Genomic DNA, 26,463 nt, shown 5'->3' with positions numbered 1-26,463 from the left:
TGCTATTCCCTGAGAGCGACCTTGGAGATAGGATCGGAACCACTGTAAAACAGTTGCTCCAATACCCATCTCACCAAGTCGGCCCAGAATGATACCATGGTCAATGGTATCAAAAGCCGCTGAGCGATCAAGTAAGAATAACACTCCCCCTGTCCTCCCGATAAAGGTCGTCCATCAGGGCAACCAAGGCCGATTCAGTCCCATAACCAGGCCTGAACCCAGACTGGGATGGGTCAAGATAATCTGTTTCATCCAAGGGTACTTGCAATTGGTGCACCACAATCCTCTCAATCACCTTCCCTAAAAAGGGAATGTTCTCTGTGTTATGGATATAATCGGAGTTGGTATAGGGAGAGTTGGAAAGTTCAGAGTAGGGATGGGTGACTTTCAGCCTGAGGATTGTGAGGGCAGCCTAGAGGTAGAAAGGAAGGAGAAACGGGTGTGTGGAAGCTGGAGTAGATGAACAATGGGAGGAGGAGGAAGAGAAAAGAGCTTCTTGCAAATGACCAGTTCAGACCTCTTTCATCATCAATGTGTCCCTCCTGCAGCAAGCCCACTGGTCAGGGTGTGGAGAGAAAAGGCGATAGCAGAGGGAAGAAAAGGCGTCGTAGAAATACAGATACAGGTATATATGAGAGAGAAAAGGAGGTAATCCTTGCTGCTGCTGGTAAGCAAACTCTTGCAATTTATTCCAAGGGAATGTGGCCCTTGACAGAAAAAAAAGGTTTCCCACCCTTGAGTGAGATGGATGGTGGTCCATAGGCCCTGCCCAGAGAAAACAGTTTATTCAGGAATCTCTGCAATGGCCTTTTCTTTCTACTTTACTGGGGGGGTTGGGTTAGTTATACAGAATTGGTGCCAGCTCTGAGGCATAATCCAGAAGAGCAGCATTAAGCCAAACCCTGTAAAAAATAGGAAGGGTTAACTTAGGGGAGCTGTTATGTGAGACCATTACACCAATTGGCCCTTGAAGCAGTTTCTTTCATGTCACTAAAGTATACAATACTTATTTCATGTTCTGTTCCTGAATATCATGCAGACTCCAGCAGTTCTCAGTGTTTTTGGTAAAGCGCATTTCAGGATAATTTGCCCTATCTTTTTTTCCTATTTTAAACTAGTTTTCCAAAGATTAAGGAAAAAAGACTGGTGATTGCAGATTTTGGCAAGAGTAATAGTTTAGTAATAGCAGTTGTTTCTGATTTAGCACTATTAAAGCCTTCTTTGCTCCAGCCTCTCTAGAAGGAAATGGCATATTCACCTTCAGATTAGAATAGCTGGGATCTTTGTTATAGGAAAAATAGTGATGTTATAATGAGTGTGAGCTACTCCAAACAAAAAGCAAAAGACCAATTTTTCAAGTGATTTCATTAAAGAAGTGATAGCTTTGTTGCAAAGAAATCATGTAGAAGATGGTATTAAAAGGTAGATCATAAGACTTTCTTCTTTGTACATTTAATCAACTTGGTTAAACAAATACTAACAGATATCAAAGCCTTTAGAAAATAATTTGATAAAAATATAGAAGTCACCAGTTCCAGCAGGGTTGAAGATGATTGTGCTATCTGCTTTACTTTTTTGCCTATCTAGGAAAATCATTTTTGGTAGAGCAACTGATGTTGGCATCAGTGTTTGATTTGAGAAAAGAGAGAGAAAAAGAGGGGGGAAATAACCAAATTATTCTTGAAGGGAATGCTATCTTTTCCATTGATATGAACTCCCAGTTAATTTGCCTAGGTTTAAGGATGCTTTCAACATTGTCCTCATTTCAGTTTCTTCTCATATTTTGGAGTTTGTTTTGTATATAAAGTGGAGCCAATGCATTACGAATCCTGCTCTGTTTGTTGTTTATTTCCATTAAAAAATGTGCATGCACACTTTGCTGCAGCTTTCAGTTCCTTCATGGACTCTGGACTTTATGTCCTGTATGACAACCACGGGGCTGTCCCAATATATCAATGGCCCAACACATTTAGCTGGACATACCCGCAACCTGATCTTTGCCACAGAGCAGATTGGTACTACTCCGCTGATTGGGAGACTCACTGTGAGTCCATTGTTGTGGACAGACCACTCCCTGGTGAGGTTTGGGTTGCTCCACTCTGCAAGAGTGGGGGAGACATTGAGATAGTCCACTCTCAGAGACTTATGGAATCTGATGGATTCCTGAATGCTCCTGGGGATTTTCTGGCTGGTATGGCTGGTGTTCCTGTGAATGTTCTTGTCTTAACTATGGAATGGTGAGATATGTAGATTCTGCTTGTGAGTGCCACCACCGTTGCAATGGAGCACGTAGATCACCTTGATATTCCAGTGGTCTGCATGCAATGAAACTGGAGGGTTGGCGGCTGGACTGCAGGTGCTGCAAATCTCGGTCCAAATCTGACCAAACACGGATAAGACTGCAGTGTTGTGTCTACCATGTGACAGTGGTGGCAGTGAAGAAATCTTATTTCTCTGCCTCCATTGCATCCGCAAGTAGCTAGCCAGCAGAGCTTTTCCTAGTAGTGCATGGGCTTTTGTCATCTGGCCAAGAGATCGCTGCTCTGACACCCTCGGAGGCCTACTGTAACAACTTTGCAAGGCACTTTAGGGACAAGATCAATCAGATTTGGACAGAGTTGGATGCCACAGTTAGAGCAAGTCCAATGGAGGCGTCCAGAACACTGTTTGTTCCACCTGTATTGGATCAATTATTGTGGCCTGAGAATGTGGACAAGCTGCTTGAAGAAGTGCGGCCCACCACCTGCCCCCTTGCCCTTGCCCATCCTGACTGCTGAGAACTAACTGTAGGTACTAACTGGGTGAGTCCAGGGAGTGATTAATTTAGTTTCAGTGGAAGAGGGGGAGGTACCATCTGCCTTGAAGGAAGTGGTGGTGCATCCCCTCCTTAAGAAGACTTCCCGGAATCCAGAAGTGTTAAACAACTATTGTCTGGTGACAAATATCCCCCTTTTAGGCAAGGTGCTTGACAAAGTGACAAAGACATGCTTGGAGGAAACTGACTACTTGGATCTGTTCCAGTCTGGTGTCAGGACTGGCCATGGCACTGAAACTGCCTTGGTCACTCTGGTTGATGACATCTGTCGGAAGAGAGATGGGGTAATGTGACCCTGCTTGTTCACCTTGATCCCTCAGTGGCTTTTATTACTGTTGACCATGGTATCCTTCTAGAACTTCTCAAGGAGGTGGGGGTTAGGGGCACTGTGTTTCATTGGTTCCGTTTATGTCTCCAGAGCCACTTTCAAAAAGTAGTTATGGGAGGCTACTGTTCAGCACTGGGAATTATAATGTGGTGTTCTGCATCGTTTCATCTTGTCCCCCATGCTATTTAACAGCTACATGAAGCGGAGCTGTCATCGGGAGATTTGGAGTGAGATGCCATCAATTTGCAGATGACACCCAGTTCTACTTCTGTATTCTATCTGAATCAGGAGGGGCAGTTGAGGTGTTGAACCTGTGCTTGGAGATAGTGATGGACTGGATGTGGGCCAATAAATTGAGACTAAATCCTGAAAAAGACAGAGGTGTTATGTGTCCGGAGTTCTCATGTCCAGGAGGTGGGAAGACGTCCTGTTCTGGATGGGCTTGCTCTTTCCTTGAAGGAGCAGGTCCGCAGCCTGGGGGTACTCCTTGATCCAACACTGTCATTGGAGGTTCAGGTGACCTCTGTGGCTAGAAGTGCCTTTTTCCAGGTCCTGCTGGTTCACTAGCTTCAGCCCCTTTTGCACAGAGAAGACTTGGCCACAGTGCTCCATGCTCTGGTAACTTCCAGACTAGATTATTGCAATGCTCTCTACGTGGGACTGCCTTTGAAGACGACTTGAAAACTTCAACTGGTCCAAAATGCAGCAGCCAAATTACTGGCGGGGGTTCCTTTTTAGAACTCATAACCCTCTTTTTAAAACAGTTGCATTGGTTGCCAGCTTTTTTCTGGGCCCAGTTCAAGGTGCTCACATTAGTGTTAAAAACTAAACAACTTCAGTCCCAAATATCTGAAAGACTGCCTCCTTCTCTACAGAGTGTTTTGGGTGTTGAGATCAGCAGAGGGGGTCCTTTTGGTAGCTCCGCCATCCTTGGAAGCCTGGGAGGCAGTGGCCCTGGAGAGGGCATTCTCTGTGGCAGTCCCTAAGCTGTGCAACTTTCTCTCCACTGAAGTGCATCTGGCAACTTCATTGTACAACTTTCAGCGAATGCTGAAGAGGCATCTCTTTACTTTGGCCTTCAACACCTGAGATACATATTTTTAGGATCCACCCTAATTGCTGTGATGATGTTGGATGGATCTAACAGAGGATTAGACAAAATGGTGGACGAACAGGCTATAAATGGCTACTAGCCATGATGGAAATGTTCTGCCTCCATAGGCGGAGCAGTATGGTTCCAAACACCAGTTGCTGGAAACCGTAGGCGGGGAGACTGCTCTTTGCACTCAGGTCCTGCTTGCAGGTGTCCCATGGGCAACTGGTTGGCCATTGTGAGAACAGGATGCTTGGCCTGATCCAGCTGGGTCTTATGTTCTTATATGATGCTAAGTGTTTTTATATTTTTTATTACAGGCTTGTTATTGAAAGCTATTTGGAACAACATAAATGCATTGGATTGGTAGGATAGAAATCTTTCATATATAAAAAGTAGGTGCAGCTGGCCCCTAGAATTCCAGAATGCAAGTCCTAACTTGCAGGATAAGGTGGTAGTCCTTGTTTTTCTGCTTAACCCAGGGTCGGTGTTTGTGACTTTATAGGGCATATTACAGTCATGTGGCAGTTATAGATAAACATCTTGCTGTATTTTTAGCATAAGGTTTGTATGGTAAAGTTTTGCATGATTGATCCTGTGCTGATATAGGACAGTAGCAGCTAGTATAGCACAGTGAGGAGTGTGACAGAAGAGGCTTATCGGTGGAGAATGAGAGAGGTCATCTGGGATCCCAAATTTCACCCATGCACCTTGGCTGAACAGATTTGTTCTAATTGGTTGTGGTGGTTAAAGCCAGTAATCCGCACTGCAGAGCAGGTAGTGGACATGGTTATATTAAAACAGCTTGTCTGTATATTGCCCCCCCCTTTCAAATTGGGTGAAGTGCCAGAAGCCAGCTATCTAGAGGCAGCCATCCACTTAATGGAAATATGTACTGCAGCAGAAGAGCTAGAGGAACAGCAAGCAAAGACCCAGCCCTTGAAAGTAGACCTCAAAGTCAGAAGACTGACTGGGAGGAATAGTGGGGGAGGCCTCCCAAGGACAGTGCCCTGATTCGGCCTGGGGAGTCTCGACCTAACACTACAGTGGACAAAGGGAATCTCCCTGGCGGATGACCCAGATCACTAATTAAGCATGAGCCAGGTAAACCACTGGAGTGGGCAGGGCACACCTTGATCTGTTTCCAGTGTGGGCAAGAAGAACATATTAAAAGGGAGTGTCTGGTGATAGAATACCCCTGGGAAGAGGCATGGATTTGAGGCTCAGGTAAGCCGGACCCTGGGGAAAAAGTGGGTGGCAACAGCCCTGGTGGATGGCAGGCATGTAAAGGGTCTTATAGATACAGGTTGTAGCCTCACCCTAGTCCAAGGGGCCTTGGGGCCTCAGTCCCCAAAATTGTTGCAGATAAAGTGCATCCATGGTGACATCAAAGACTACCCCATGGCAGTGACCTGCATATCTATTTATGGAGAAACCTACTGCCCCCAAATTTTCCTGTGGGGTGGGGAGGAATTGGCCCTCATTTCCACAACTAGTGATGGGGAGACAGGCTGCTACAGTCGTGGCAGGAGCAGAATCCACCAGCCCCAGTCCAGAGCTCCCTAGACTAATCAGGGTGCAGCTGAAGGAGTGGCAGCAGAATGATTCCTCTTTGATCTATGCTTTATAGCAGGCACAGGACCCTAGGCAGACATGGATTTGGAGGGGTAATACTTGTTATTTCATCATAGAGGGAGGATTGGCATTTGGGATAGCCCAAAGGGGGAGGCTGGAAAGGAGATGATCTGGCAGCTGCTGGTTCCTTTTTCACTCCACCAGGAGGTTATGCGCCTGGCCCAGAGATTCCAGCCTCAGGGCATCTGTCCTGAGAGGAGACACTAGACTGCATCCTGCAGCCATTATTTTGGCCTGGAATCTATGAGTAAGTCTGACGGTTCTGTGCATCCTGCTCCGAATGCCAAAGAGCCCAACACAAAGGCTGCCCAGCAGGATCCTTAATCCCAGTGCCCTTGATTTCAGTTCCCTTTGAAAAGGTTGAGTTAGATCTGGTGGGCCCCTCTAGAAGTCATCGAAAGGCCATCAGTATATTTTGGTCATAGTTGATTATGCCACCCGATATCCAGTTTGTGCCCTTAAGGAATACTACAGCGAAGGTACTAGCACAGGAGTTATTTGTGTCTTAATGGGTAGGGTTCCCCTGAGAAGTTATTATCGATCAAGGCACCAACTTTATGGGACAGGCGTTAAAGCAGTTATGGGCCTTTTTGAAGGTCTGTCCATTGAAGACATCGGTCTACCATCAGCAGACCAATGAACTGGTAGAACGGTTCAATGAGATGCTAAAGTAAATGCTGCACAAATTTGACCATCAGTATCTCCAACAGTGGCACATACTCTTCCCAAACGTATTATTTGCAGTCCTGGAAGTACCACAAGCCTCCACAGGTTTTTCCTCCTTTGGACGGTTATATGGAAAGCAACTTCAACGGATATTGGATCTAGTGAGGGAGGAGTGGGAAAAAGACTGTTCTGCATCTAAGTCTCAATTGCAATACATTCTGGAGTTGTGGCAGAAACTCAAAGACTTGAGCACCTGGGCCCCTCAGAACCTTCAGCAAGCCCATAAACAACAAAAATACTATTATGACCAAAAAGTGAAGGCTAGGGAATTCTAACCTGGACAGTGGGTGCTACTGTTGTGGCCCTCAGGAGCAGATAATTTATTTGCACAGTGACAGGGACCATAAGAGGTGCTATGCCGAGTAGGTCCATTGGACTAATAATAATAATAATAAATTTTATTTTTCAGCCGCCTATCTGTCTGGGTTAGGGACACTCTAGGCGACGAACAACAAGAATAAAAACAATACATATAGATCAACATAATCAAATTTTAAGCTAAAAAACCATTCATTAATTCAGAACATAAATTAATCTGTCCCAATCTTGTAGGCCTGCCTGAACAGCCAGGTCTTCAAGGCTCGGCGATAGCTGGACAGGGAGGGAGCATGTCTGAGATCGAAAGGGAGAGAGTTCCAGAGGGTGGGGGCCACAACAGAGAATGCCCTCTCTCTGGTCCGTACCAGCCTAGCTGTTCTCACCGGTGGGACCGAGAGAAGGTCTTGCGAGGCTGATCTCGTCAGGCGGCACAATCGGCGATTCTGGAGGCGTTCCTTCAGATATACTGGGCCGAAACCGTATAGGGTTTTAAAGGTCAACACCAACACCTTGAATTGGGCCCGGTAGACAACTGGTAGCCAGTGAAGATCTAATAACACTGGGGTGATATGATCCCAGCGACGGCTATGCGTAATCAAGCGTGCCGCCGCATTCTGTACCAGCTGTAATTTCTGGACTGTTTTCAAGGGTAACCCCACGTAGAGCGCATTGCCATAGTCTAAGCGAGAGGAGACCAGGGCATGTATCACCTGAGGGAGCTGGTGAACAGGAAGATAGGGACGCAGTATCAGATGTAATTGATACCAAGCTGCCCGGCTCACTGCTGTAATCTGAGCCTCCATGGACAGCTGGGAGTCAAGTATGACCCCAAGACTGCGGACCTGGTCCTTCAGGGGTAAACTTACCCCATCAAGCATCAGGTCAGTAATTCCTAACTTCCTTTTATCTCCCACAAGTAATACCTCGGTCTTGTCGGGGTTGAGCTTCAGCCTATTCTCTCCTATCCATCCACTTACGGATTCTAGGCACTTGGACATGGTATTCACAGCCAACTCCGGTGAGGACTTAAAGGAGAGATAGAGCTGAGTGTCATCTGCGTACTGATGGAACTGCAACCCAAAACTCCTGATGATTGCTCCCAGCGGTTTCACATAGATGTTGAATAGCATGGGAGAGAGGATAGAGCCCTGTGGCACTCCACAATGAAGAGGCCAAGGGTCTGAAACCTCATCTCCCAATGCCACCCGTTGCTGCCTATCCGAGAGATAGGAACGGAACCACTGCAATACAGTGCCTCCTATTCCTAATCCCTCTAGGCGGTTTAAAAGGATACCGTGGTCAACGGTATCAAAAGCCGCTGAGAGGTCCAGGAGGACAAGGAAGGTGTATTCACCTCTATCCAGTGCCCTCCTCATATCATCTACCAGAGCGACCAAGGCTGTTTCCGTACCATGACCAGTCCTAAAACCCGATTGGTATGGATCTAAATAATCCGTTTCCTCCAAGTGTGTCTGTAATTGCGCAGCCACCACCCTCTCAATCACCTTGGCCAAGAATGGTAAATTAGAGACTGGGCGAAAGTTGTTTAACTCTTGGGGATCCAAGGACGGTTTTTTTAAGATGGGCTTTATTACTGCTTCCTTGAGGGCTGATGGCAATGCACCCTCTTGCAAGGATGCATTCACCACCACCTTGATCCCTTCGCCCAGTCTCTCTTTACAGCTCATGATGAGCCATGATGGGCAAGGATCAACCAGACAGGTGGTGGGCTTCACAGTACAGAGCACCTTGTCCACTTCCTCAGAGAGAAGAGGCTGAAACTGATCCCAACAGACGGGAATGCAACTGGCCGACTCTGGCCCACTTCCTGTTTCCACGGTGAGCGGAAGCGTGCTCTTCAGACGTTCAATTTTATCGGCAAAGTGTTTAGCAAAAGTATCACAGGAGATTTTAGAATGTTCCATGGGTTCCTGAGCAACTGGACCGACCAGGCTTCGGACCACTTGGAACAATCTCCTGGGACAACACTCTGCCGACGCAATAGAGGCAGCAAAGAAATTTTTCTTTGCTGCCTTTGTTGCCACCTGGTAGGCAGCTGTTGCTGCTCTAACCCGTGTCCGATCGTCTTCAGTGCAAGATTTCCGACACCGGCGCTCAAGTCGTCTCACCTCCTGTCTCAGACGCTGCAGCCGTGGTGTATACCAAGGTGCTGTCTGAGTTCTGTTCAGGGGGAGAGGACGTTTTGGAGCCACCCGGTCCACCGCCCTGGCAATCTCCTTATTCCACTCCATCACCAGGGATTTGACCGGGCGACCATCAGTCAGCTCCATATCCCCCAGCGCATTCAGGAATCCTTTGGGCTCCATCAGGCGTCTGGGGCGGACCATTCTAATAGGTCCTTGTGCCCTGCGGAGGGCGTGCGGCATCGAGAAATCTATATTCACCAGATAGTGATCTGACCATAACACAGGGTTAGAAGAATTCACCCCCATTTTCAGAGCACTATCCTCCCCTCCCGAGACAAACACAAGGTCGAGAGCATGACCGGCTACATGGGTAGGCCCTATATTACTAAGGTGCAGATCCCAGGAAGTCATGGTTTCCATGAAATCCCGAGGGGCTCCTGTGAGGACAGCCTCGGCATGTACGTTGAAATCCCCCATCACCACAAGATTGGGGGAGAGCAATCACACAGCCGAGACTACCTCAAGCACCTCAGTCAGGGATTCTGCTGCGCAGCGGGGTGCGCGGTACACAAGCAGAATCCCTAAACTGCCCTTTGGGCCCAACCTCCAGTACATGCAATCAACAAACTTGGTCTCGTGGAGAGGGGGTCTGGCGAAACACAAAGATTCCCGGTAGATAACTGCCACTCCCCCTCCCCGCCTCCCAATCCTCGGCTGCTGTGCATATCGGAAACCGGCTGGACACATGGCCTCAAGTATAGGAGCTGAGGCCTCATCCAGCCATGTCTCCGTAATACACACCAGGTCTGCGTCCTCATCCAGAATCATATCCTGGATGAGTGATGTTTTCTGTACCACAGACCTGGCGTTACACAACAGCAATCGAAGATTGGATGGAGTTCTGCTTTCCCCAGTTATCTTCTGGTGGTAAACAGGCCCGGAACAAGGGATGAATATTAAGCATCTATCCCTAGTTCCCCGATGCCGGCTTGGCCTGCTACCCACGCCCCTACAGAATCTGCCGCCTAGCCTTTCAATATTGTGGCCCCCCACCCCCCCACACTAACCCCCTCTGATCTACACATAGCTCCCTCCTGTACGCCGACAGGCAGACTATGAAATCCAGATCCCTGGGAAGTGGAAAGAAACCAAACTCTACCATGTTAATTCATTGAAGGAGTGGCAGGCCTGGGAGGACCTCATTGTGGCAATGGGGGAAGAGATAGAAACCTTTGGCCCCAGCCCCATGCCTACAGGGGAGGCACCCCCCCTTAGACCACTGTGAAGGGACCCTCACTGGGGAAGTATGGAGTAATGTAACTGCCTGTTCCCAATAAAGTATAAGAAGCCAAGCTGTCCTGGGGTTGTGGGTTTTTTTCCAGTGGCAAGAGGGAGACTGAAACTTGGCTGTGTGAAGGTGGAGGGGTGTGGCTCTCTCAAATTTATCAGCTACAGAGGAGCCGAGAGCAATGATGATTACAGCTTAAATGACAGAGGACTTCTTACAGATATGACAGAACACAGCTAAGAACCCATTTACGGTCTTATTCTTTAAGGATGATGGTGGTGGTTAAAAAAAATATACTTCTCTGCTATCTTTGCATCTGCTCAGTGTTGTCCAGTGGATCTGTTTTGTGTGGTGAGGGGCTTCTTAGGGGTAGACCTTAGAAAGCAGGCTGTGAAACTTTCACAGCTCCACTGTGAGGAATTAGCTGTACATGTTGCACATAAAGTTGCTTGCATCCACACCGGCTTGGATGCTGTAGCTGATACAGAGTCAGAGATAGGTGGGACTAGTGTTCCATCTGGTCATACTGTTGTGGATACCTTTCAGCTTTTGCAACCTGAGGATGTGGACAACCTGTTTGGAGGAGTGAAGTCCATGACTTGCCCCTTTTGATCCTTCTCCTTTCTGACTATTGAAATCTGCAAGGGATAGGCTGGTGATGTGGACATTGGGGGTGGTTTCTGCTGACCTGAATAAGGCAGTGGTGAGACCTCTGTTGAAAAAGCCAGTTTTAGATCCTTTGGTATGGGAGACCTCTCACACAATCTCCAATATTCCATTTTCCATGGTGTGAGTGGTGGCTAGTTGAGTCCAGACAGTGCTGGGTGATATTGTATTTTCATATTGTCTTTCATAAAAATATCACAAGATAGTTCACAGCATCAGAATTCACTAAAAATACATTAAACCAAGAAATTCAGCATATCTACGAAGTCAGGGAAAAATAGTTTAGAACAGATATACAAGCTGGTATCCAAGAACAAATGAATTTTAAACAGGTGATGAAACAACATCTCTGTCAGGGTCTGTCTTATTTCAAAGAGGAGGCCATTTCACAGAATTGGAGGCACAACTGGAAAAGCCCTCCTAGTCGCCACAAGACTACCATAGGCTGCAACAGAACTAGGAGGGCCTCGGCAGTTCTTGGAGACTTGGCAGGTCTATATAGGAGAAGGCATTCCTTCAGGTAATCTGCTTCCAAGTTGTTTAGGGGATCCTTTCCATCTCGCTTCAGGTTTGAGTTTGGGAAGCCCTGGTTGTCCTGGTGAATGATTAATGCTGAGGAATGGATGTTTTTTTTTTATCCTATTGCTTTTCCTGGATCTCTTAGTAGATTTTGATACTTTCTGGATTAGTTGTCTGAGATGGACCTAGGAGTTACCTTAATATGTTGGCTTCTTGGAGAATTAGACTCAGAAGGTGCTGCTGTGGGACTTCCACTCCATGGCCTGCTGGAACTGCTAGATTTGGATTGACGTGTCATCAATATGCAGATGGAATACAGCTCTACATCTCTTTTCCCATTTCCTTATTCCAGGGAAGGTTCTGAAGTCCTCCCTGGAGACTGTATTGGACTAGATGAAGGTGAACAAACTGAAACGTAATTCTGGTAAAAATGGAGGTGCTGTGTGTGTTTGGTGGTGGTGAACCAACTTATTTGGATGGAGGTTTACAACTGATTTTGGATGGAACTGCCTTCCCCTTGAAAGGCCAGGCTCCTGGATGGAGCCAGGAGATCAGAGCATATTACACCAATACTGTATTAGTTGCACTGACTGCCAGTGTGTTAAAGTGCTTGTAATAACCCTTAAAGCCCTGAATTGTCTGGGACAAGACAAATTAAAGGATTAGCCACATCTGTGCCAGACTGCCCATTCCTTAAGATCCACTTCTGAAGTCCTATCGAAGTGCTTGCCAACAAAGGAAGCTAGCTAGGCAAGCACATGATGTTTTTGTTGGTAGCCCCACAGTTATGGAACATGTTCCCTACATGATAGTAGACAGGCCTCATCCATGGACATTTTCAAATGGAAATGGAAATGGATTGCCTTCAAGTTGATCCCGACTTATGGCGACCCTATGAATAGGGTTTTCATGGTCAGCGGTATTCAGAGGTGGTTTACCATTGCTTTCCTCTGAGGCTGAAAGGCAGTGAGTGGCTCAAGGTCTCCCAGTGAGGGATTATGTGCCATGACATAGTAGTTAGTTGTTATATTATACTGGACTCTTGGTGGCTAATAGTTTTAATAATGTTGGGTAAGCAATGTGTTGAATGATTAAGATATTTTAAATTATATTTATTGTTCATTTTACTGTTTTATTTATTTATTTATATTTATCGTATATTTTATTGTTTTGTACGTTGACATAGTCTGTAAACCACCTTGGGAAGAATTTTATTTTTGAAAAGTTTATTAATTTATTAAAATAAGCAAAACAAAATATCTTGTGTTTTATTTTAAGTTACGATCCTTGATGTTCAATTGTTACCTTCACTTTCAGTATACTTGTTATCAAACTAAGGATATTTGATTTTGAAAATATGAGTTTATAATAGAAGTAATCATGATAGTCCCTTTAACAGAGGTATTGCTAGTACATGTCTGTAATTTGTTACTTCTACTAAGGTGTTTTGGCTCAAGACATGAAATACACTTTGCTATGAAAAGGCCACTTTTAATTAATGAAGCATTTCCGTCATTTATGGCCCATTTTAATTCCTTGTAACATTTGTTTGAAACAGTTTCCAATATAAAAATAAAATAAATTGAATTTTATGTCATACTCATCATCCTAGTGAAAAAGTTAAATGTCAGAAAATCATTGCAGAGCTCAATTTATTTCTAAACCCTACTTTTTATCAACATGAATTTGTATTACATTATTTTAAGTGTCTCACTCTTGTTATTAGTATTCATATATGATTTTTCTTTTTGTATTTTCAGCATTTTTGTTTTATTTTTTTATTTTTATTGTTAAATTTGCATAAAAACTAAAAAAGTTTCTTTAAAAATATGCTTTTAAAAAGAGTTCCTTATAAAGGGACTTTCTTCAATTGTTTAATATTTTCCACATTTTATTTTATTTTATTTATTAATTAAGCTTATAAACCGCCTGACTAGCAATAGCTCTCTGAGCGGTGAACAAAGTACAGTAAAATCATAATACAATACCACAGGACATAAAAACAATCAAAAATCAATTACAACAATTTGTATAAATTTAAATTAAACTAAATTAAAATGCTTCGGTGAAAAGAAAGGTTTTCACTTGGCGCCGAAAAGAAAACAGCGTCGGCGCCAAGCGACCTCCACAGGGAGACTGTTCCACAATTCGGGGGCCACCACAGAGAAGGCCCTAGATCTTGTCACCACCCTCCGGGCCTCCCTATGAGTCGGGGCCCGGAGGAGGGCCTTCGTTGTGGAACGTAGTGTACGGGCCGGTTCATATCAGGAGAGGCGTTCCAACAGGTATCGTGGCCCTGCGCCGTATAAGGCTTTATAGGTTAATACCAACACTTTGAATCTAGCCCGGAAGCTTATTGGCAGCCAGTGCAAGCGAGCCAGAACAGGTGTTATGTGCTCGGACCGCTTGGTCCTTGTTAGGAGTCTGGCTGCCACATTTTGCACTAGCTGTAGCTTCCGAACAGTCTTCAAAGGTAGCCCTACGTAGAGCACATTGCAGTAGTCTAAGCGTGAGGTTACTAGAGCATGTACCACTGATGTAAGGTCCTGGTTTAATGTATCGGAAGATCAAACATACAATTAGTAGTACTTGTTTTTTTCCTTTAGAAGAACAGGGCATATTTCATTATCACTCTTAAATCCTCCAAATATCATGCATGGTTATAGGAAATGTGGCCACACAATGCAATTTTATACATGTTTACTCAGAAGTAATTCCCTCTGTGCCCAATGGGGTGTGTTTGCAGGGTAGGGTACTTAGGACTGCAGATTTCTCAATTTAAATATAATGAAATTTTTACCTCAATATAAAACAGGAGTGTTTTGCAGTTGATGTTTTTGGTATAATTGTGAAAATAAAAAGCAATAATTGCTAAGATTAATTTTATCATTTAGTGTTGTCACTAGACTGACAATTAGGGGAAATGATGTGTATTAATATATTATCCTGTCCTTTGTTTAGAATCAATAGAATTCCAGCAGAGGGGCACAAATAGCGGGTACAATAGCCACCATCGGCAGTCTGTTGAAGCTACTGTGCATGGCAATTGTGCATTGTAGGAACTGTGTTGTTTTATCATTTGTGGGCCATCTTATCCAGTACATAGTATATTTACTGGTTGAATTTGCAGTCCACCCGATCTGGGAGATGGCATTCAGGTTACCACAGTGCATTGGTCTTGTAATTTTTCATATGTTCTGAGGCTAATACTTCAGGGCAAGCTCTGGACTTCATGGTCTCCAGTGTAACTGTGAGTCTATCCCAAATAATAAGTGGACTCCCATATGATGGTGAATTCCTGTGCAAAATATGACATCTAATAAGGTTTTAGATCACCTGTTATTGGGAATGCTGAAACAACATAATTGCCATTGTCAGATCATTAGCTCCTGAAATCTCAGTGCTACTGGGAAATGCTGTTTATCAGATAATATTATAGAATATACTTGAATAACATCATAGCATATGAGCAAGTGTTATGTTTCATCACCTGTATGAGCCATTAAAATTGCAAAGGAAGATAGTTGCCTTGTTTTATTTTTGTATCAGGTTCCCAATAATATCTAATTAAATTATTTTTGCTCCAACAGGTAGCGACATAGGAATAGATGAAATTATCACAGGAAACCTAAACAAATATGCTGCTGTTCCACCAGGGTATTTTGGACAACCAAAAAAGGGACATCTTGTATTTGACGCCTGCTTTGAAAGTGGTAAGTAGAATGTTATTTATAAAATAATATGATGTTGAGGACATCTACCAAGTTGACTGCTTAAACCAGAGAATGTTTATAGTGGGTGATATCTGACTATGTCATACTTGGAGAATTTATTTCAATGGGTCTGCTCTGAGCATGACTAATATTGGATGTCAACAGTTAAAATTCATATATAAAAATATCAATGTGTTGAATGTAGGTCCAACATACACAGCAGTATTTGCAATGTTCTGGAGATAATCTAGAAATATGGAATATTGAGGAATTATTCTTATCATGTTAGAACACCAGAAGAGCCCTTCTGGATCAGACCAAAGGTCCACGTCCTCTAGCATCCTGTTTCCCACAGTGGCAAAACAGATGCCTCTGGGAAGCCCACAAGCAGGACATGAAGGCAGTAAGGCCTCTCCTGTTGTTCTCCATCAACAGTTGTTTGGGTTACCTTTTCTGCATCTTTTCCAGCTCTACAATATCCTGTTTGAGATGGGGTGATTAGAACTGTACACAGTACCCCAAGTATGGTTGCACTATACCTTTGTAAAAGGGAATTTGTGATACTGGCAGTTTTATGTTTAATTCCTTTCCTAACAATTGCTAATATGGAATTCACTTTTTTTTGGAGCTGCTGCATGGTGGGTCTATGTTTTCATTGAGCTATCCACCATGACCCCTAGTATACACTAGTTTGGACACTGTCATTGTGTTATGTGGTTAAGACTTTTTGCTGCAATATGTATCCTGTTACACTTAGAACCTAATTTGCCATTTTGTTGTCCGCTCATCCAGTTTGGAGAGACATTCACTGTCATAATCACTTTAATTGTATACTACTCTTCTGTATACAGTACACTCAAAGCAGTTTACAACAAAGCATGACAAAAGTCCAAGAATATAAATACATCAGCAATACATTAATACCCATCATATCCATACAATTAAAAAGAGCTTCATAATTGCATAAAATAATAACCTCAAACAATTCATTCATAATTCATTACTAACAGGAAGAAAGTGAGACATGATGTGGCCTAGGAGGTTATAGCAGCAGAATGAATTATTTTAAAGATCCACAGAATTGGGCAAGTCCAGTGCTTAGTCCTAAATATTGTCAGGAAGAGGATGAAACGTCCTCTGGCCTAGATAGTAAATGACAGTTAGCATACAGCTTTCTTATCTGATGATGGTGGTCCTTTTGAGTTCTTCATTTTGCTTGTGTTTTCATGCTTCTTAGTAATTTGGTGGCATCTGCAAACTTGGCCATGTAACTGCTCAATTCAAACTCTAGATCATGAACAAGTAAAAAAACTGTTCAGATCACTATCTGGTCAAGTTTCAAGCTGTTGTAGCTCTGCAGAGATAATATGCCAACAGAGATGTTGTGTCTTGAGATTCCTTGATCTAGTTTATTCTTAAAACTATCCAGGAAAATTTTGCTCTTGCAGTTAATATCTATAAATAGAGGAGCTTTCTGACCCAGCCAGAATTAAACCAGAACTCTAGGATCTTATTAGGCTAGAATTAGGGCTACAACCTGATTAAAGAAATTTTAATAGATTAATTGTATGAGAGATATTTGATTAATATATTGTTCAGATTTGCATATTCATTGGCAAACAATATTTCTGAAGCAAAAAGCAATATTTGTTTTTAGATGGTGCATATGAGTCATAGAAAATCATGCCATTTATTTTTGCCCATTTAGGCAGAATTTGCTGACCCTGTGGTTCTAAGCAGAGAATACTTTTTATTTTATGTTCCTCTTCTACCCCCTGCACATGCCTCTCAAAATATTTTTACTCTTCTCCTGTCATTTCTTCTCCATTCACAGTTAAACTGACAGTTCTTCAAGGGGAGGAATAGTGCTTTCATTCATTCTCCTTACTCCTTTTACTTTCACATTTCCCTCCTATATAGTCTTCCTCCTTGAAGGGAGACTCTCTCTTTCCTTCCCCTCTCCCCCCAAAAAACACTTTTCTATCTCCTGTTACCCTTACTCAGTTCCACCTTTTCTTCTTCTTGCATGGTGTGCACACCTACACAATGGCTGAGTAGTTCCCAGTACCACTGCCCAGTGCCAAATTCATTTTCTGAAATGAAGGAAGCAGATGTTACCTTAGAGCTGGTCAGGAGAAGCTTCCTGGCTCAGAAGGAGGTGTGGGATATGAATGAGTGTATGTGAAGGGAAAGTGCCAGAAGGCACAGCAGTTTCTTCTTCTCCCTCAGTCTGATCATCCCTTTCTCCTCTCCCCTTCTTTCTCCTCCTTACCTCACACATGACTGGCCCTTGGTTGCTTCTTTTCTTACTTTCCTTCCCTCCAACTTGCATGCTGCAGCCTCACTATATAACTAACTTGCATGCTTATGTACTGCCATGTGGGGAGCTGCTGGTGCAGGTAAGTGAGGAGGCACTGGGCAGACTGCAGTACTGAGCCTACCTCAAAGTGGCGTAGGGCCCTCTGAGGGTCTCTGGCCCACAGTCTGAGAAACATTGCCAAAGACCACAAATACTGATTAAGTGCCTATGGAATTGGGAAGTTTTGTCCTGAATTGTTTCAAGTCTTCTCTAAATAAATATTCACAGGAAAAGGAACATAATTAAATGCACAGCGTATGCTTTGCATACAGAAAGTCCTAAATTCAATCCCTGGCATCTCCAGTTTAAAGGATCAGAGGTGAAAGACACTTGCCTGGAAAGCTGCTGCCAGACGCAGTATTCATTAGTGGGCTAGAAGGACAAATATCATATAGGGCAGATTCCAGTGTCAGAGGGAGTAGTGTGGTTGACTGTTCTTCAGCTCGCTAGGTGTTATTTTGTAGAGAGTTTTCCAGTTTGACTCCAGTTGACATCTTTGAGAGATATATGACTAAAATGTTTTGTAACATTTATTAGTGTTTTATTTCTGAGGTAGAGGATTCATGAATTTTTTTTTGACATTTATTTTCTTCCAGAAAACTCTTGCTTTTTCTAAAGTGGAATATTGTTTCTCTTTGACCTATTTGAACATAATGGATTGGGGGTCATAAATAAGCATTGGTTAGGTCATAACTTTTTAGTTTTGATACTTCTGTTCAGAACAGTGTGATTTCAAAATACTCTGTAATGATGTTGAAAATAGTTGGCCTTTGTAAAGGTTCACATTTTTCTAGCTTGTTAACTTTAAAATCTTAAGTAACCTTTAATCATCTCCCAACTTTTATTTATCAGTTTTATCTGTATAGTAGGAAAGTGATAATGTTGAGTATTTTAACTAGTTCATAATGCTAGATGTTGATATAATCCCAAGAATATGCCGTATCTTTTTTTCTGGCAGTACACATGACAAAGTTTTTTTTAGTTTGAAAGCAGTTATAGTAGAGGCAAAGAGGCTGAGGGACCAACTACACGTTCTTGTTCATGTCTTCACCCTTGAATTCACTAAGCTGCTCTAGGCAAGGCATTATCTCTCAGACTGTCTGTCCACCTAACATAGGCAGAATTGTTATAGCTGTTTGATGATCATTTATGTAAATGATTTTGAACACTCAAAACTACCGTATAGGAAAATAGGAAGGTGCCATATACTAACCCAGATGATTGGGTCCATCTAGTTCAATATTATCTATACCGATTGGCAATAACTGTCCAGGATTTCAGACAGGGAGTCTCTCCCAGCTGTACCTGGAGATGCTGGGTATTGGACCTGGAACCTTCTGCATGGAAGACAGATGCTCTAGCACTGAGTTATGGTCCTTCCCTTAAATAAAACTGTATAAATGTCAAATTTAAAAGTTTAATTTAAGTAGTAGCCTCAATATCTTACTGGGCTATGCCTGAAAAATAATTCTAGACAAAACAGGTTATTTAGGTCTGAATTCAGAGAGCATAGATTTTTCTGTGTTTGTATTTACGCACAAACATCAAACAAGCTTGTTGTGGGAAGAGTCACATCACATTGATTAAGTGTTTCTTAACTGGATAATCATTTTGAGTTTAAAATGTGTAAAACACTTGATATAATGCCTTGGATAACTATCCTTATAGTGGAATGTGGAATAAATTGTTATGATTGTTGATCAATATTCTGATATCTACTCAAGGAAATGGTTTTATATCTACTTTTTCTGTAGCATCCCAACTTGCTTTCCAGATGCCTGATGCTCTGTCTGCATCAGTGTAAAGTAGAATTTCAATTATTATAAAATCTCACATTATGTGTGGATAGCATACCTAAACTGGATACTTGTCACAGCCTGGTTTGATAAATACGAAGTTTGTGTACAGGCAATTTCATCATTGTTCTTCATTGCCTCTGCAGTCCCACATAAACAACCAGCAAGGCAAGGTTTCTTTGATTGTATGCATGCTATCAATCCAATACCAATTCATGTGGCTCATTTCAGTAGTCTGTGGCAGGTACTGTGAGCAGATTGGAGGTTAGCAGAATGGAGGTTAATCCCTGAATTGAACTCCAAAGCTGAGCCATGCAGGTTGTTTCTGCACTTAAGAACATCAGTTAGTACAGGTAAGCAATATAGTATTTCATAAGTGAGTAAACAATAGGCCATGTTTGTGGATATTTATGCAAACATACTCCCCTGCAACTGTGTAGGGTGTTTAAATTTTGTAAGATTTGCTAGAACCACTTAGAAGCAGTGTAAGAACAGAACAAGCAACTTCTTGAACAGTGGGCCCAAGGTCTCCTTGAGGAGCAGGGGGAGAGTGCAAGATAGTGCATGCTTGTAGAGGCAGCTTCAGGACTTTTTGTTTGAGTGAGAAAGAGAGTCAGAAAGAGTGACAATACACATATGTGTGCTCCCCTAGGTGACATGGTTCCTCAGGAACTACAAGCTTCATAGGTTCTGTCCTTCCCGAACACTCTGAACTCAGACACAAACTAGAAACTGCTTTTCTTTAGAAGGTTTATTAGAAGGTTTCAGTTCAGAGCATTTCATGACTCAGCTTACAGGTTACACAGTATTCAGCATCATTACTAGGAGACACTAGATACGACTATACTGTGCTAAGACGTTGTCACAGCAACTAGACATGCCCCCTTACCCGGCTTAAGTAAGGATGGGCGGGCACCCTACTTGTGTGGATTGAGTGTCACTGTTGGGAGTGTGCACGCACCCAAGCGATCCTCCTCAGAGGGGCCATTGGGACGCATTGAACTTGCCACGCAACCACTACCATATTTAAGGCAAGGGCAGCTACTGTGTATCAGCAGGACCATCTCATCAGAGGGAGGGGGGCTGCAGTGGGGCAGTGGCAAAGCGGGTGTGGGAAGAGGAGGATTGTCAGGCTGAGTGGCAACTGCCTGACTGGGTTGGGCCTCCTTGTGGGTAACTGGAGCTATAGGAGTGGAGCTGTCACTCTCTGTGGTGAGAGAGTTCTCAGAGTCTTGCGTGCCAGTCGGCCCTTCAATGGAGACAACATCCCATTCCAGGTTGTTCTCCTTCTCTGCAGCCTCGCCGCTCCACCCCTGTTCTGCTGGGCTCATGACAGTTACTGCTGGAATTTCTTGTGCAGTACAGGTGATGTGATAACTGACTAGCAGCAGGAGAGAGAAACAAGCGCCATAATTGTGGAACACCCTTCTTATATGAGTATGATTGGGACCAACTTTCCAACAATTTTGGCACCAACTTAAAATTAACATTTACTCAGGCATGCTAAACATTGTAATGTTTTATAGGTTATTGTTAGACTATTGTGCTTCAGCAGCTTCTGTCTGTGTACAACAATGTTGCTTTAGGGCACAGTCCAACTATTACTTATGCCAGGCTGTGGGGGGTTGGATATGGCTGAGCTGGTTCCTGGCTTAGCTGGGCTACACCGGACTATGCCGGCAGAAACCCCTCAGCCCGGCTCAGCTGCGGTGGAGCTGGGATCCAGTCTGCTCAGACGGGTCTGCCAGGAAAGGCCAGCCTGGCGAGAGCTGACGGAAGGCCCAAAAAAGGGGTGTTACAGGAGCATTTTGGAGGATGGGCCGGGGGCACTTAGGCCACATCTAATTCATGTTTGCAGTGCTCCTGCAGGTCCCAATTTAAGCAAGAGTGATGCCAGGAAAAAGGTCGGTCTAAGAAAATAATGGCAATGGAAGTCAATTAAGAGTCCTTACTCCCTGGTAGGGGTATTTATGAGAGCTGGCTTATACTTTCTGTTCCCTGTGTGCAGCTCTTGGCTGAGGCAGTGTCCAGCTGGCCTGGAGGCTTCTGAACGGCAATTAGATGCAGCAGACCTTCCCCACTAGCTCCCTTTCTGCAGGCTTCCCCTGAGTTGGATTGCTCTGTTTATTTTTTATTGTTTTATTTTATTGATCTTGTCTGCATATAGAATAGTAGAGTTGGAAGGGGCCTATAAGGCCATCAAGTCCAACCCCCTGCTCAATGCAGGAATCCAAATCAAAGCATTCCTGACAGATGACTGTCCAGCTGCCTCTTGAATGCCTCCAGTGTTGGAGAGCCCACTATCTCTCTAGGCAATTGGTTCCATTGTCGTATGGCTATAACAGTTAGGAAGTTTTTCCAGATGTCCAGTCGAAATCTGGCTTCCTGCAACTTGAGCCCATTATTCTGTGTCCTGCACTCTGGGAAGATCGAGAAGAGATCCTGACCCTCCTCTGTGTGACAACCTTTCATGTACTCGAAGAGTGCTATCATATCTTCACTCAGTCTTCTCTTCTCCAGGCTAAACATGCCCAGTTCTTTCAGTCTCTCCTCATAGGGCTTGGTTTCCAGTCCCCTGATCATCCTTGTTGCCCTCCTCTGAACCCGTTCCAGTTTGTCTGCATCCTTCGTGAAGTGCGGAGACCAGAACTGGACGCAGTACTCAAGATGAGGCCTAACCAGTGCTGAATAAAGGGGAACTAATACTTCACACGATTTGGAAACTATACTTCTGTTAATGCAGCCTAATATAGCATTTGCCTTTTTTGCAGCCACATCACACTGTTGGCTTATATTCAGCTTGTGATCAACGACAATTCCAAGATCCTTCTCACATGTTGTATTGCTGACTCTAAGCCAAACTGTGGCTGTGTGAATGAGCATGCTGGTTCATGGAACAAAGATTGCAGCTGCTTTGCTCCTCCTTTGGCCCTGTTATCGCCACACTTTCAGGAGCTTAACCATAGTTGGCTTAGTGTTATATATAAACTTGGGCGGTAAGCCATGAACAAATCTTGGTTACAGCTTGTGGTTTGTTTGGAGTGAGACAAAGCACAAATCTGGGTATGGATGCAAGGCTAAGCCGAACCAGGGCTTAGCTCCCAGTAGCTCAGCAGCAGCAAGACTGAGGGAGGAGCAATGCGGCGACAGTTTTTGCATTGTGGTCCAGTATGTTTGCTTGTTCACATTTAGCCATGGTTTAGAGTATCATTATGTGGAAGGCTGACAGTAGTATTGCTGCTGCATGCATGCTTTTACTCATGACTTTTGGTGTACTGCTCTGGTCTCTGTTTAGATGAAGGGCAGGATATAAATTGTTTTAATAAATAAAATAATAATAATTGGAGACATTAAGATTCCAGGGACAGTGGGAGTCCCTGCAGACCCCATAGTATATGTGACTAAATGAGTTGGGCCTCTGGTCTCCAGGGTTCACAGAAGAACTGTTGCTAGATCCCAGGGACAGAGAGCAGGGTCTAAAGGGCTTTTGTCACTTGTGTATAATTGTCCTGTTCAGAGCGGGATTCACGAGGCTGAGACGAGGGTGCAATCAAGTCTTGTTTTATTAAAGTAATCGATACATCAAAGGCAGCACGCCTCATAGGAAACCCTATGCTAACTCACTACAATTTCCTAACTACACTCTAGACATGCTCTGCAACGTGTGGAAGGAGTTGATTCAGTGCCTAATTCTGAACGTGGCAGCCTTAAATAGGGAAGGTCTTTGAGCGTAACCTCTCACTCCTGCGCGCACACACCCTCTGCCCTGTCCGCTTCTCCAGACGTCGTGTGCGCAGTGAAGGGGGGGGCGAACATCCAAAGCCTCATCGAACAGAACAGGTTCCTTATTGGCAGGTTGGGGAGCAGAGGGCGGGAAAGCATCGGGCGTCTCTAGGACCCTGCTTGTTGAAGGAGGAGTTACTGCTTTCTCAGGAGCATCCCTTAACGGTCCCAGGGGTGTGCTTGGAGGCTGAGGGCTGTCTCCTCGGAGGGCAGGGCTATCCGTGGGAACTGACGGGGCAGCAAGCTCCCTCTCCTTCTCAAGGTCGGGACTAGTCTCAACAACAACTGGAACATCCAGGCTTTCTAACTGCTGTGGCACCTGAAACTCACGCCTTCCCCCTCCCCACTCCTCATGAGAGGGCCTGGGCTCAACAATTATTAATATACATGCAGGCCAGTATTGCCATGTCTGTCTATAAATACAAACCAAGCAGCCAGAAATATAAACAGCTTAAAAACAGATCTAAAGAAGCTAAAGGACATTAATTAGTCCTTCAATTTTCAAAATAGAAAAGAACTTGAGTTGGGGAGGAGGCGTCCTGTGTTGCAAGTTTTTACTAGTCCTATAGAAATGATCCTTGAGTGTTGTTGGAAGCACAATTTTCAGAAAAAAGTAATGGAATTTTAATCTGTTGAAGAAATTATTGTTTTGCTGAACTTCCCAGGAGAATCCCTACGCCTGTGCAGCCTCTGAGACGAGCTCCGTCTTGGATGAAACTTATCCAGTTTAAATTCAGTCAGAAGGCTCTTTTCTGACTGGGAATAATTTCTTCCGGATAAGGAAGAAACGTGAGATTTCCCACACAGCTTTGCTTTGATTGTTGGAGTCTGGAATTCGTCAGAATTGTCTGTCTTCCAGCAGCTCAGCCAGAGCGAGGATTTTTATGCTAGCTCAGCTGGATAAGTGACCCGTTTTTTTATATGGATTAACAGGCAAACATCCTCCTGTCTACATTCATCATTTTCTTATCTATACAGCTAAAGAGATTTGTCAAAGTAACAGCAATTGAGATAACCTAGGTGAGGTAAGACTTTCCTTTTTTTATTCACGGAACTAAGGGGGAAGAAAATATAAATAGCTAATCTTTTTTTTATTGCAAAAAGCTGACATGGAAAATAGCATTTTAAAGATTACAACGGACGAGAGATTTCTGATTGGGAGAGATAAGAAATCTTTTTGATTTATAAGACTTTTGTGTAATATATGGCTGGGACTATTTTTCCTGATCTACTTTTTTTTTGACGAATCTGCTCATTCTCTCTGCTACTAGTTATTTGGACGCTGTGAACTAAAGCTGTTCTTACACTTCCGGGCAGATAAGAGATAAGGGCTGTCTAGCGTGTGACGTTAGTTGGTTGGAAAGATTAACTCCTTTGTAACTGGTTAAAGAAATAAGCTGCTCTTTGTTTGGGACATTGAAAATTGAAGGAGTTTTGTTCCTTTGGCTTTAAGAATGACAATTAAGCAGATCATGGATGTACAAGAAGGGACTTTATCTCTTGACATGTTTCAGAAAATAATGAATGGGATTAACTCAATAAAACAAGAACTGAGAAATAATAGACAAGTGTGGAGAATTGAATTTCATGAAATGAGACAGGAGCTGAAAGAAACTCAGGATTCTATGAGAAAGGAGAATAAAGATAGATCTGGAAAACAAAAAAAGGATGAAAGAGAAATTAAAGGCAAGGTTCAAACTATGGAGATTGGCTTAATTATGGACATGAAAAAAGATTTGGATTTCCTGGCTGTGATGGATCCTGGAGACAAATATTACAGTTTGGAATTCAGCGCTGTCCCTGAAGGAATTGAAGAGATTGGAGATAAAGATATTATCGGTTCAAAAAAATTCCTGGACTGGAAGGATTTGATGGAACTTGAAATGGAGAAAGTTAACAGAATTAATCCCTGTTTTGTGTCAATGGAAAAACCTTCAAGAGATGTACTAGTGTATCATGTGGAAAAGAGGAACAGAGATGCGGCTTTGCAACAATACTTCAGTGATACGTTTGGATTTGATGGCAAGAAAATATCTGTGATGGAGGAAATTCCTATCAGACTTTTATTATATGACTATGACAGCAAGATTTTTGGGTGCGTAAAGATGGAAGATGGACCCAATATGGATAATGACAGAAGAGCGATTTAAAATTACTGGACTTAGTAGATTTGATGAGTTGGATTAATTGATATGTTTATTTAGTAAAAAAATTGATTGATATATATCTCAAGGATTGGAAACTTCTCTTTGACTTTTTGTGGAAGATTAAAATGATAGGATGTTAATGAGATTTGAAACCAACTAAGATAACCGCTGGAGGAAGGTGATTTTATAATCTATTAAGAGATAGGTTTGTTATATATTATAGATTTATAGCTGAATTATAGCGTTTGAAATTACTGGACTTAGTAGATTTGATGAGTTGGATTAATTGGCATGTTTATTTAGAAAAAAAATTGATTGACATGTATCTCAAGGATTGGAAACTTCTCTTGAACTTTTTGTGGAAGATTAAAATGATATGATGTTAATGAGATTTGAAACCAACTAAGATAACCGCTGGAGGAAGGTGATTTTATAATCTATTAAGAGATAGGTTTGTTATATATTATAGATTTATAGCTGAACTATGACAAATCGGAAGTCAATATTCTTTCTTTTATATATATATATATATATATATATATTTTCTTTTTGTATTGTACTAGTTATTGATTTGTGTTGTTTTCTTTTTGTATTGTTTTGGTTCTGAAAATTGGAATAAAAATTAATTGAAAAAAAAAAGAAATTATTGTTTTGCTGTGCGATGCAGAATTGTGCTCATGACCGATCATGCATCATCATTTAATTTTTGTGTTAGCTGTCCCACCAATAGCACAACAGTGGTGTTTAGATTGCATAATATTTATCACACGAGTGGCCAGCATGATTCCCTCCAGAAGTTACTGGCCATGTTATTTGAACTGATGGAACCTCTAGTCCAGCAACATCTGGAAGGCCCTGTGTTAGGTACCACTGAGTTGTATGAACATTTCCTAGCTTAATGTGCAGTTCTCTGGTATTATATCTGGACTGCGAAAAATAACCCAGGCTTTCATTGTTGGTCCAGTAATGATGGTATAACATTGAAAGTCAAAGAAACTCATTGAAATATGTGTTTGTATTTTGGGGGGGGGTCTTCTTTTTTTAAAATGTCAACAATAAAAATGCATTTTTCATAACAGTGAAAGCATTGGATCAATTTTAATTTCTGGAAAAAAAAGTCACTTTACCCA

At 43.0% G+C, this 26,463-nt stretch overlaps 1 protein-coding gene across 2 annotated transcripts in view; it reads left to right on the top strand.

The window, feature by feature from the left end:
- BEND5 (BEN domain containing 5) overlaps positions 1–26,463 on the top strand; it is a 1,596,389-nt gene that overhangs the window by 15,595 nt on the left and 1,554,331 nt on the right. For both annotated transcript variants that reach the window (XM_061632932.1, XM_061632930.1), the window contains exon 2: positions 15,126–15,248. In XM_061632932.1, the coding sequence (XP_061488916.1) occupies positions 15,174–15,248 (75 nt within the window). In that variant the 5' untranslated portion in view covers positions 15,126–15,173. The remainder of the gene's footprint in view (positions 1–15,125; positions 15,249–26,463) is intronic.

The sequence above is a fragment of the Rhineura floridana genome, chromosome 6 (genome assembly GCF_030035675.1).
Source record: "Rhineura floridana isolate rRhiFlo1 chromosome 6, rRhiFlo1.hap2, whole genome shotgun sequence".
In the NCBI taxonomy this organism is placed as follows: Eukaryota; Metazoa; Chordata; class Lepidosauria; order Squamata; family Rhineuridae; genus Rhineura; species Rhineura floridana.
This window is presented reverse-complemented; position numbering and strand designations above follow the sequence as displayed.